At 40.0% G+C, this 13,434-nt stretch overlaps 1 protein-coding gene across 1 annotated transcript; it reads left to right on the top strand.

Annotated features, from left to right (window-relative positions):
* The first annotated feature begins 2,572 nt into the window (after nucleotides 1–2,572).
* Nucleotides 2,573–4,496, top strand: LOC128663836 (tigger transposable element-derived protein 1-like). Its single transcript, XM_053718365.1, has one exon. The coding sequence runs from the start codon at nucleotides 2,573–2,575 to the stop codon at nucleotides 4,340–4,342; it is 1,770 nt and encodes a 589-aa protein (XP_053574340.1). The 3' UTR covers nucleotides 4,343–4,496.
* The last annotated feature ends 8,938 nt before the right edge of the window (nucleotides 4,497–13,434 follow it).

The following is a 13,434-nucleotide window of genomic DNA, read 5'->3' as shown; positions in this document are numbered from 1 at the left end:
ACGTACTAATAGGTAAGATCATGCAAAACATGTTGGTTGTAACATAGCGCTATAGCCCTAGACCCAAGACTCAACTTATCCCATGTCTAAGTCTCTTATGTATAGGAGAGTAATAATGATGCAGGTCATGTACGTAGGGCTCTCTTATGCTATTACAGACTGTCAGATGGAGAAGGGCATCCTCGAGAATGAAAAACAGATCCTTTGCTGAAGTCAATGAATATTGTCCCCAGCGGTAGCCCAAGCTGTGTTGGGGTGGGCATATCTGAAAGGACTGGGTAATCGGATGTCCCGGGGCCCAGAGTAGTATCAAACTAACCCACTCCTATTCGCCAGCTCTGGATTCCAATCCGAACAGCCGGGAGAGCGGGAGCGACCAGGGGAAGCCGGTCGGCATGCAATACAAATGGGTCGAGAAGGTAAGTCCCCGGATCAAGCCAGATGATCTCCCCTCTGGTTAGGGACCGTGCAGCATTAGCATTGGGGGAGAAGTGTTGCAGCGGCAACAGATCGAGCTGAGCTTGCAGGTATTCCCTAGTTACCCTCTCCGTTCTCGAACTCCCTCCGTCACACCAAGCATCAGTCGCAGCTCTCCTGATGAGGGCCAAGGGGAGCAGGGAAGGCTCACAGGTATCCGACTGCGCATAAACCACTCCCTGGGGCCTGGAAAACTTCCTCTCTGGATCATTGTAGCTGGAGTCATTCTCACAGGTAGGACCCTCACCGATAATGGGAGTCACAGGAGGCCCAGCTTCCCTCGAGTCTGGGTGTCTGCTAGTCAGTATTAGCCGATCCAGTCTGGAAAGCAGATTGCGGTGATGTTCCTCAAAAAGGGCCAAAACAGCCGTGCGAGTGACCTCCATGTTTACACCACCTCGTGGATAGGCCTCACCTTATGGGATCGGCAAAGAGCTGGGAGAGCGCTCCTTAAACTTGCTCTGTCTTGTGCAGTAGCGTCTCAGGTAGGGGTACAGCACATCTCCAGAATTTGTGGGCTCCAAGGGCAAAAATAACCCCACAAAATATAAGTTGAAGACAGGAGCTATTATCATGTGCGGCTAGTCTCCTCGGCGGTTAGCTCCGCCCCCCCCTGATGTCTTATTTGATGAACAAGCCAAAGCTTTAATTGAGCGACTCAAGTGGAGAGGTTATGATGACTCACTGTTGAATCAAAGTTACAATGAGGTGAGGTCGAAACCGCAATATGAATTAGTACAGGGATCTGCTAGATCAAGTGCTGTGACACAAGAAACTGTGGTCTTTTCGACTGAATACTCGAGCCAATTCAATCAGGTTTGTTCAATTTTGAAGAAAAATCTTCACTTACTTGAAGAGGATGAGACCTTAAGGTCACATATTGGCAAATGTAAATTTGTGTCAAAAAGACCACCAACTTTGTCTTCTAGGTTGTCCCCAAGTTTGGTTTGTTCTGATACCACAGACAAAAGTGATTGGATCAAAAAGAAAGGGACTTATAGGTGTGGACATGGCCCCTGTGTCACGTGTAGTTACATTAGCATAGGTAATGGTTTTAAGAGCACACAAACTGGAGAAGAATTTCCGCACAAATTCTATGCCAACTGTAGAACTACGTTTGCGGTTTATCTTCTTGAATGTAAATATTGTCATCTACAGTACACAGGTCAAACGACCAGGGAACTGAGGTCCAGAATTAGGGAGCACATAAGGGACACAAGGGAATATGTAAAAGAATCTGCAGTAGCTATCCACTTTTATCTTATACAGGTATACCCCGCTTTACGTCGATTCGCTTTACGTCGTTTCGCTAATACGTCGCCGCCGCAAACCCGGAAGTAGTTTCTCAGCGCGGCACAGCTCAGGACTTAGACAAGGAGTAAGGAGAAAAATTGCATGCGGTTTTACAGAGTACGTTGGGAAGACTTTAGGGTTGCTAAAACTGTGCAGTACAGTATTGTACTGTACCAGATACTGTAATTTGGTAAGTCCAGTACAGTATACCGGTCTTCATAAGCATTACAGTATTTTTTGTACAATTAAAGGTACAGTACTGTACAGGATTATTTGTTAAATCCATACAGTAATTGTACCGTACACACAAGTCTAGTTCTTCATAAGCAGTATTTTTTGGCCAATAAAGGTACAGTACAAGTACCAGTATATGCTGTATACAGTATTATTGTCATAATACCTTTGTGCTTACCTTGAATAGTACAGGTAAGCATTTCATATGCCTCCATCTCATATACAGTACCATACCATAAAACATAACCTACTTTAGTACTGGACAGTATTGTTTGGCATGGTTTGAGATCTCCACATAAAATAAGGATCTGTCATACAGTACAGGTACAGTAGAGTACTGTACATTAGGTTATGGTATCGTACTGTATAGACTGTATGAGATGAAGGAGGCATATGAGATTATTACCTGTACTATTCAAGGTAAGCACAAAGGTAAAACCAATCATTGCAATAGGAGCAGACAATCTTTTTTTTTCATGTTTTTTTTTCATACAGTAATTTAAAAATTCACTCCCAGTATCATCTCTGTTTTGTATTTTAGTCTTTATTTTATTTCTACATTTCTACAATGGCCCTGGCTCCAGGTGATGAAAAAAAGAGGATCCGTAAGCCTCTTACATTGAATCAAAAGTTGGAAATAATAAAGATGAGTGAGCAAGGCATGTCCATCTCAGATATAGGCCGCAAGTTAGGTTTGGCTCGCACAACAGTTAGCACAGTGGTGAACGCTAAAGAAAAATACTTAAAAGAAGTAAAAAGTGCTACTCCAGTGCACCCAAAAGTGATTCGCAAGAGAGACAACCTTATTGCTGAAATGGAGAAGCTGCTAGTGGTTTGGATAGAAGATCAAACCAGCCACATTGTTCCTTTAAGCCAAGCCATTATTCAAAGCAAGGCACTATCCTTGTTTAATGCAATGAAGACTGATAGAGGTGAGAGTGCTAAAGATGAAAATTTTGAAGCTAGCAGAGGTTGGTTTAACAGGTTTAAGGAAAGAAGTCATCTGCACAACATTAAAGTGCAAGGGGAAGCAGCTAGTGCAGATGTTGAATCTGCAGAGGCTTTTCCAGAAGAGCTGGCTAAAATTATAGAAGATGGTGGTTACACCACACAGCAAATATTTAATGTTGATGAAACCGGCCTTTTCTGGAAAAAAATGCCATCTAGGACATTCATTGCAAAGGAGGAAAAGTTAATGCCAGGATTCAAAGCTGCAAAGGATCGACTAACACTGCTTTTAGGTGCTAATGCAGCTGGTGATTTGAAGCTGAAGCCTATGATGATCTACCATTCTGAGAATCCCAGGGCTCTGAAAAACTATGCTAAATCTAGCCTGTCTGTTTACTACAAATCAAACACTAAAGCCTGGATGACTGCAAGTCTATTTACAACATGGTTTACAGATTATTTTAAACCCACAGTTGAAGCCTACTGCAAGGAAAAAAAAATTCCTTTTAAAATTTTAATGCTTACTGACAATGCACCTTCTCACCCACGAGCATTAATGGAAATGTACAATGAGATTCAAGTTGTTTTCTTGCCTGCAAACACCACATCTATTCTTCAGCCTATGGATCAGGGAGTGATTGCAACCTTCAAAGCATATTATTTGAAGAAGACATTTACTGCTGCTATAACTGCCTTAGATAGCGATGCATCTGATGGTGCTACACAGAACAAATTAAAAGCCTTCTGGAAAGGATTTACAATTCTAGATGCTATTAAAGCAATTAGAGATTCCTGGAATGAAGTTTCAGAATCAGCATTGAGACGTGTGTGGAAAAAGCTTATCCCCACCTTTATGGATGATGTTCCCGGCCTTGAGACTTCGGTAGAGGAAGTCAATGCTAGCGTTGTGGACATGGCTAGACAACTGGAACTAGAAGTGGAGCCTGAAGATGTTACAGAATTGCTTGCATCTCATGACCAGCCATTGACAGATGAAGATTTGATTATGATTGAAGAGCAAAGAAGACTGTTTCTTGAAACTGATGGTTCTACTGATGAAGACCCAGTTTGCATTAGGGAAATGCCAACAAAAGAATTAGAGGAATATGTCAATTTAATTGAAACAGGTTTGGCAGGTTTGGAGCAGATTGATGGCAATTTTGAAAGAAGTTCTTCAGTTAATAAAATTGTGTCAAATGGAATTGCATGTTATAAAGAAATACTTCGAGAAAGGAAGCGTCAGTCCATGAAGCAAACTTCTTTGCTATCATATTTTAATAAAGTCCCACAGCCATCATCATCACCTTCAACATCAAGACCTGATGAATCTTTGTCAAGTTCTCCACCTTCAAAACTGATTTGCATTGAAAACTCAGATGATGAATCATAAGCAAAGATAAGCAATAAAGCACATACCACTGTATTGTACTACATGTTGTACTGTACAGTACCTGTATACAGTATATGTATCCCTTTCTACTGTCTGCATAACTGAATACAGTAGTGTACTGTCTTTTGTTGTTATTAAACTAAACTTAGCACTATTGCACACCTATATATGTTATTTCAAACATGTTTTTAAGCTTGTAAACACACTGGCAAGTGAAAAACAAGTAAAAAATGCATTGACTCACTTTAAGTCGGTTTTCACTTTACAGCGGGGCTCCGGTCCCTAACCCGCTGTATGAGCGGGGTATACCTGTACACATGACCAATGTATTTAGTATGAAGGTTCAAGTGATTGATCGCATCATGTTCCCACCTAGAGGGGGTGATAGGTGGAAATTGTTATCCAAACAAGAATTATATTGGATTTACAAACTGAGAACCATCGCCCCCCTGGGTTTGACTCGTGAATGGGACATGAGCTATTTTGTGGAGCAGTCACATTAATATCCATGCACTTGTGTACATGTGTGTACATCTGTACATATGTCCATATAACAAATTTCATGGTTTAGGGATACTGTCATCTTATAATAATTCAATATTCAATGTGAATTATGAATTATGTATTTTATAAGTAGTTCTCTTGGGTTTTTTCTTAGAGAATTTTCATCCTTAAACTTCAGAAATAACTTTGTCCTACTTGGTTATGTATAAAGCATATGTTTGTGTGTTTTTTGATGGGCTTTCAGAAATTCCTATAATGGTTTGCAATCTTAAATTGGTAAAAAACCTTTTTGCAAATCTTTATAAACAAATTTCTTTTTTGGTCTTTTTGATGACCCATCAACCAGCATAATTGATACTTTAGTTTTATAGTAATTCTGGATTTATGTATAGAATAGCTAGGCACTGTTTAAAATGTGCTTTTTAGATTATGCAATATTGGTGTCTTTTTTTCTGTATCTTATGCAGCTCTTGATAAATAATAATGTATATAACATATGTTGAATAGTGTAATTACATTTAAACTGGCTTGTGAGGACTGCTTTTTTCTTACTTAGTAATGGGGCATGCAAATAGGATTATTTTTTTATTTTTTTTATGAGATATGCATATATTTGTATTTTATGTATGTGTTGTTTCATTTAATTGTATACAGGTGTATTGGTCCCTTTAAATAGAGGTATCATCACCTGACAAACTTACCCTATAATTAAAAAGTTATTTTTTTTAACAATACGTTTGCCCTGCTACGCCTTTGCTAAAGTGCTGCTGTACTTGTTTTTTTTAACTATTTAATAGCTACCTAGTTAAAATAATTACAAAATTACCTGTAAAATAAATCCTAACCTAAGTTACAAATAAACCTAACACTACACTATCAATAAATTAATTAAATAAATTACCTACAATGATCTAAACTAAAATACAATTAAATAAACTAAACTATATTACAAAAAAAACAAACACTAAATTACAAAAAAATAAAAAAAATTACAAGAATTTTAATCTAATTACACCTAAGCTAAGCCCCCTAATAAAATAAAAAGCCCCCCAAAATAATAAAATTCCCTACCCTATACTAAATTACAAAAGTAATCAGCTCTTTAAACAGCCCTTAAAAGGGCTTTTTGCGGGCCATTGCCCCAAAGTAATCAGCTCTTTTACCTGTAAAAGAAAATACAAGACCCCCCCAACATTAAAACCCACCACCCACACACCCCTACTCTAAAACCCACCCGATCCCCCCTTAAAAAAACTAACACTACCCCATTGAAGATCACCCTACCTTGAGCCGTGTTCACCCAGCCGGGCACCAATGGGCCAGAAGAGGACATCCGGACCCGGCAGAAGTCTTCATCCGATTGGGGCAGAAGAGGTCCTCCATCCAGCAGAAGTCTTCATCCAAGCGGCATCTTCTATCTTCATCCATCTGGCGTGGAGTGGGTCCACCTTCAAGACATCCGACACAGAGCATCCTCTACTTCCCGACGACTAATGACGAATGAAAGTTCCTTTAAATGATGTCATCCAAGAAGGCGCCCTTCGAATTCCGATTGGCTGATAGGATTCTATCAGTCAATCGGAATTAAGGTAGGAAAAATTTGATTGGTTGATTTAATCAGCCAATCGGATTGATGTTCAGCCAATAGAATTGACTTCGCATCCGGATGTCCTCTTCTGGCCCATCGGTGCCCGGCTGGGTGAACACGGCTCAAGGTAGGGTGATCTTCAATGGGGTAGTGTTAGGTTTTTTTAAGGGGGGATCGGGTGGGTTTTAGAGTAGGGGTGTGTGGGTGGTGGGTTGTAATGTTGGGGGGTCTTGTATTTTCTTTTACAGGTAAAAGAGCTGATTACTTTAGGGCAATGCCCTGCAAAAAGCCCTTTTAAGGGCTGGTTAAAGAGCTGATTACTTTTGTAATTTAGTATAGGGTAGGGAATTTTATTATTTTGGGGGGCTTTTTATTTTATTAGGGGGCTTAGCTTAGGTGTAATTAGATTAAAATTCTTGTAATATTTTTTATTTTTTGTAATTTAGTGTTTGTTTGTTTTTTGTAATATAGTTTAGTTTATTTAATTGTATTTTAGTGTAGATCATTTTAGGTAATTTATTTAATTAATTTATTGATAGTGTAGTGTTAGGTGTATTTGTAGGTTAGGATTTATTTTACAGATAATTTTGTAATTATTTGAACTAGGTAGCTATTAAATAGTTATTAACTATTTAATAGCTATTGTACCTAGTTAAAATAAATACAAAGTTGCCTGTAAAATAAATATAAATCCTAAAATAGCTACAATTTAATTTTTAATTATATTGTAGCTATTTTAGGGTTTATTTTATAGGTAAGTATTTAGTTTTAAATAGGAATAATTTATTTAATTATAGTAAATTTATTTAGTTTTCTTTAAATTCTATTTAACTTAGGCGGGTGTTAGGGTTAGGGTTAGACTTAGGTTTAGGGGTTAATAACTTTATTATAGTAGCGGCGACATTGGGGACGGCAGATTAGGGGTTAATAATTGTATGAAGGTGGTGGCGATGTTAGGGAGGGCAGATTAGGGGTTAATAAAATTTATTATAGTGTTTGCGAGGCGGTAGTGTGGCGGTTTAGGGGTTAATACATTTATTATAGTGGCGGCGATATCCGGTCGGCAGATTAGGGGTTAATAATTGTAGGTAGGTGGCGGCGACATGGGGGGGCAGATTAGAGGTTAATAAATATAATGTAGGTGTCAGCGACGTTAGGGGAAGCAGAGTAGGGTTTCTTAGCTATAATGTAGGTGGTGGCGGTGTCCGGTCGGCAGATTAGGTGTTAAATAATTTTATTATAGGGTTTGCGATGTGGGGGGCCTCGATTTAGGGGTTCATAGGTAGTTTATGGGTGTTAGTGTACTTTGTAGCACTGTAGTTAAGAGCTTTATGTTCCAGCGTTAGCCCATAAAATGCTTAACTACTGACTTTTTTATGCAGTAGGAGTCTTGGAGGTAGAGGCTGTACCGCTCACTTCTTCCAAGACTCATAATACCGGCGTTAGGCAAATCCCATTAAAAAGATAGGATACACAATTGACATAAGGGGATTTGCGGTAGCCAAAAGTCGAGAAGAAAAGTGAGCGGTACACCTGTACCTGCCATATTTGTAATACCAGCGGGCATTAAAAAGCAGCATTAGGACACCTTAACGCAGAACTCGTAATCTAGGCGTTAGCTGGCTACAATATAACTAATAGTTACATTGTATCTATCTTAGGGTTTATTTTTATTTTACAGGCAAGTTTGTATTTATTTTAACTAGGTAGAATAGTTACTAAATAGTTATTAACTATTTACTAGCTACCTAGTTAAAATAAATACAAATGTACCTGTAAAATAAAACCTAAACTGTCTTACACTAAAACCTAACATTGCACTACAATTAAATAAATTAAATTAATTAAATACAATTACCTAAATTACAAAAAAACAAACACTAAATTACACAAAATAAAAAACAAATTATCAGATATTTAAACTAATTACACCTAATCTAATAGCCCTATGAAAATAAAAAAGCCCCCCAAAATAAAAAAAAACCCTAGCCTAAACTAAACTACCAATAGACCTTAAAAGGGCCTTTTGCAGGGCATTGCCCCAAATAAATCCGCTTTTTTACCTGTAAAAAAAAATAAACAACCCCCCAAAAGTAAAACCCACTACCCACACAACCAACCCCCAAATAAAATCCTAACTAAAAAAACCTAAGCTCCCCATTGCCCTAAAAAAGGGCATTTGAATGGGCATTGCCCTTAAAAGGGCATTTAGCTCTATTGCTGCCCAAACCCCAATCTAAAACTAAAACCCACCCAATAAACCCTTAAAAAAAACTAACGCTAACCCCCAAAGATCCACTTACAGTTTTGAAGACCGGACATCCATCCTAAACGAAGCCAGGAGAAGTCCTCAGCGAAGCGGCAAGAAGTCCTCAACGAAGCTGGAGGAAGTCTTCATCCAAGCCGGCAGAAGTGGTCCTCCAGACGGGCAGAAGTCTTCATCCAGATGGCATCTTCTATCTTCATCCATCCGGAGCGGAGCGGGTCCATCTTCAAGACATCCGGCGCGGAGCATCCTTTTCTGTTGACGGCTAACGACGAATGAAGATTCCTTTAAATGACGTCATCCAAGATGGCATCCCTTGAATTCCGATTGGCTGATAGAATTCTATCAGCCAATCGGAATTAAAGGGATGCCATCTTGGATGATGTCATTTAAAGGAATCTTCATTCATCTTTAGTCGTCGTAAGAAGAGGATGCTCCGCACCGGATGTCTTGAAGATGGAGCCGCTCCGCACCTGATGGATGAAGATAGAAGATGCCGTCTGGATGAAGACTTCTGCCCGTCTGGAGGACCACTTCTGCCGGCTTGGATGAAGACTTCTCCCGGCTTCGTTGAGGACTTCTTGCTGCTTCACTGAGGACTTCTCCTGGCTTCGTTTAGGATGGATGTCCGGTAATTGAATCTTCGGGGTTTAGTGTTTTTTAAGGGTTTATTGTGTGGGTTTTAGTTTTAGATTAGGGTTTGGGCAGCAATAGAGCTAAATGCCCTTTTAAGGGCAATGCCCATCCAAATGCCTTTTTCAGGGCAATGGGGAGCTTAGGTTTTTTTAGTTAGGATTTTATTTGGGGGGTTGGTTGTGTGGGTGGTGGGTTTTACTGTTGGGGGGGTGTTTGTATTTTTTTTTTTACAGGTAAAAGAGCTGATTTCTTTGGGGCAATGCCCCACAAAAGGCCCTTTTAAGGGCTATTGGCAGATTAGTTTAGGCTAAGGTTTGTTTTTTTTTTGGGGGGGGGGTGTTTTTTTAAATTTTGATACTGCTATTAGATTAGGTGTAATTAGTTTAAATACCGCCCTCTGGTATTTGGAGTCAGTCAAAAAAGGGTCTAACGCTCACTTTCCTGCCGCGACTTTTCCATACCGCAGATCCCCTTACGTCAATTGCGTATCCTATCTTTTCAATGGGATCTTTCTAACTCCGGTATTTAGAGTCGTGGCTGAAGTGAGCGTTAGAAATCTAACAACAAAACTCCAGCCGCAGAAAAAAGTCAGTAGTTAAGAGCTTTCTGGGCTAACGCCGGTTTATAAAGCTCTTAACTACTGTGCTCTAAAGTACACTAACACCCATAAACTACCTATGCACCCCTAAACCGAAGTCCCCCCACATCGCCGCCACTCGATTAAATTTTTTAACCCCTAATCTGCCGACCACCACCTACGTTATACTTATGTACCCCTAATCTGCTGCCCCTAACACCGCCGACCCATATATTATATTTATTAACCCCTAACCTGCCCCCCACAACATCGCCGCCAGCTACCTACAATAATTAACCCCTAATCTGCCGACCGCAAAGCGCCGCCACCTACGTTATACTTATGTACCCCTAATCTGCTGCCCCTAACACCACCGAACCCTATATTATATTTATTAACCCCTAACCTGCCCCCCACAACGTCACCGCCAGCTACCTACAATAATTAACCCCTAATCTGCCAACCGCAAAGCGCCGCCACCTACGTTATACTTATGTACCCCTAATCTGCTGCCCCTAACACCACCGACGCCTATATTATATTTATTAACCCCTAACCTGCCCCCCACAAAGTCGCCGCCAGCTACCTACAATAATTAACCCCTAATCTGCCGACCGCAAAGCGCCGCCACCTACGTTATACTTATGTACCCCTAATCTGCTGCCCCTAACACCGCCGACCCCTATATTATATTTATTAACCCCTAACCTGCCCCCCACAACGTCGCCGCCAGCTACCTACAATAATTAACCCCTAATCTGCCGACCGCAAAGCGCCGCCACCTACGTTATACTTATGTACCCCTAATCTGCTGCCCCTAACACCGCCGACCCCTATATTATATTTATTAACCCCTAACCTGCCCCCCACAACGTCGCTGCCAGCTACCTACAATAATTAACCCCTAATCTGCCGACCGCAAAGCGCCGCCACCTACGTTATACTTATGTACCCCTAATCTGCTGCCCCTAACACCACCGACGCCTATATTATATTTATTAACCCCTAACCTGCCCCCCACAACGTCGCCGCCAGCTACCTACAATAATTAACCCCTAATCTGCCGACCGCAAAGCGCCGCCACCTACGTTATACTTATGTACCCCTAATCTGCTGCCCCTAACACCACCGACCCCTATATTATATTTATTAACCCCTAACCTGCCCCCCACAACGTCGCCGCCAGCTACCTACAATAATTAACCCCTAATCTGCCGACCGCAAAGCGCCGCCACCTACATTATAGCTATGTACCCTAAATCTGCTGCCCCTAACACCGCCGACCCCTATATTATATTTATTAACCCCTAATCTGCCCCCCACAATGTCGCCTCCACCTGCCTACACTTATTAACCCCTAATCTGCCGAGCGGACCGCACCGCTATTATAATAAAGTTATTAACCCCTAATCCGCCTCACTCCCGCCTCAATAACCCTATAATAAATAGTATTAACCCCTAATCTGCCCTCCCTAACATCGCCGACACCTAACTTCAAGTATTAACCCCTAATCTGCCGATCGGAGCTCACCGCTACTCTAATAAATTTATTAACCCCTAAAGCTAAGTCTAACCATAACCCTAACACCCCCCTAAGTTAAATATAATTTTATTCTAATGAAATAAATGAACTCTTATTAAATAAATTATTCCTATTTAAATCTAAATACTTACCTGTAAAATAAACCCTAATATAGCTACAATATAAATTATAATTATATTATAGCTATTTTAGGATTAATATTTATTTTACAGGCAACTTTGTATTTATTTTAACCAGGTACAATAGCTATTAAATAGTTAAGAACTATTTAATAGCTAAAATAGTTAAAATAATTACAAAATTACCTGTAAAATAAATCCTAACCTAAGTTACAATTAAACCAAACACTACACTATCAATAAATAAATTAAATTAAATACCTACAATTATCTACAATTAAACCTAACACTACACTATCAATAAATTATTTAAATACAATATCTACAATTATCTACAATTAAACCTAACACTACACTATCAATAAATTAATTAAATACAATATCTACAAATAAATACAATTAAATAAACTAACTAAAGTACAAAAAATAAAAAAGAACTAAGTTACAAAAAATAAAAAATATTTACAAACATTAGAAAAATATTACAACAATTTTAAACTAATTACACCTACTCTAAGCCCCCTAATAAAATAACAAAGCCCCCCAAAATAAAAAATGCCCTACCCTATTCTAAATTAAAAAAGTTCAAAGCTCTTTTACCTTACCAGCCCTGAACAGGGCCCTTTGCGGGGCATGCCCCAAAGAATTCAGCTCTTTTGCCTGTAAAAAAAACACATACAATACCCCCCCCAACATTACAACCCACCACCCATATACCCCTAATCTAACCCAAACCCCCCTTAAATAAACCTAACACTAAGCCCCTGAAGATCTTCCTACCTTATCTTCACCATACCAGGTTCACCGATCGGTCCTCGGAAGTCTTGATCCAAGCCCAAGCGGGGGGCTGAAGAGTGACGTCCATCCTTGGGCTGAAGTCTGGATCCAAGCGGTGGCTGAAGAAATCCATCATCGGGCTGAAGTCGGAAGTCCATCATCGGGATGAAGTCTTCTGATCGGAACAGCCAATAGAATGCGAGCTCAATCTGAATGGCTGATTGGATCAGCCAATCGGATTGAACTTGATTCTGATTGGCTGATTCCATCAGCCAATCAGAATATTCCTACCTTAATTCCGATTGGCTGATAGAATCCTATCAGCCAATCGGAATTCGAGGGACGCCATCTTGGATGACGTCATTTAAAGGAACCGTCATTCGGCGAGTAGGCGTCGGTTGAAGAGGATGTTCCGCGTCAGGTTGGAAGAAGATGGCTCCGCTCGAGAAGAAAGAAGATTGAAGATGCGGCTTGATAGAAGACTTCATCCCGATGATGGACTTCCGACTTCAACCCGATGATGGATTTCTTCAGCCGCCGCTTGGATCCAGACTTCAGCCCGAGGATGGACGTCACTCTTCAGCCCCCCGCTTGGGCTTGGATCAAGACTTCCGAGGACCGATCGGTGAACCTGGTATGGTGAAGATAAGGTAGGAAGATCTTCAGGGGCTTAGTGTTAGGTTTATTTAAGGGGGGTTTGGGTTAGATTAGGGGTATGTGGGTGGTGGGTTGTAATGTTGGGGGGGTATTGTATGTGTTTTTTTTACAGGCAAAAGAGCTGAATTCTTTGGGGCATGCCCCGCAAAGGGCCCTGTTCAGGGCTGGTAAGGTAAAAGAGCTTTGAACTTTTTTAATTTAGAATAGGGTAGGGCATTTTTTATTTTGGGAGGCTTTGTTATTTTATTAGGGGGCTTAGAGTAGGCGTAATTAGTTTAAAATTGTTGTAATATTTTTCTAATGTTTGTAAATATTTTTTTATTTTTTGTAACTTAGTTCTTTTTTATTTTTTATACTTTAGTTAGTTTATTTAATTGTAGTTATTTGTAGGTATTGTATTTAATTAATTTATTGATCATGTAGTG

This window comes from Bombina bombina, chromosome 1 (genome assembly GCF_027579735.1).
Source record: "Bombina bombina isolate aBomBom1 chromosome 1, aBomBom1.pri, whole genome shotgun sequence".
In the NCBI taxonomy this organism is placed as follows: Eukaryota; Metazoa; Chordata; class Amphibia; order Anura; family Bombinatoridae; genus Bombina; species Bombina bombina.
This window is presented reverse-complemented; position numbering and strand designations above follow the sequence as displayed.

Bases quoted from the DNA above. Each gene is read 5' to 3' on its own strand.
- LOC128663836 (XM_053718365.1), top strand. From the start codon at position 2,573: ATGGCCCTGGCTCCAGGTGATGAAAAAAAGAGGATCCGTAAGCCTCTT.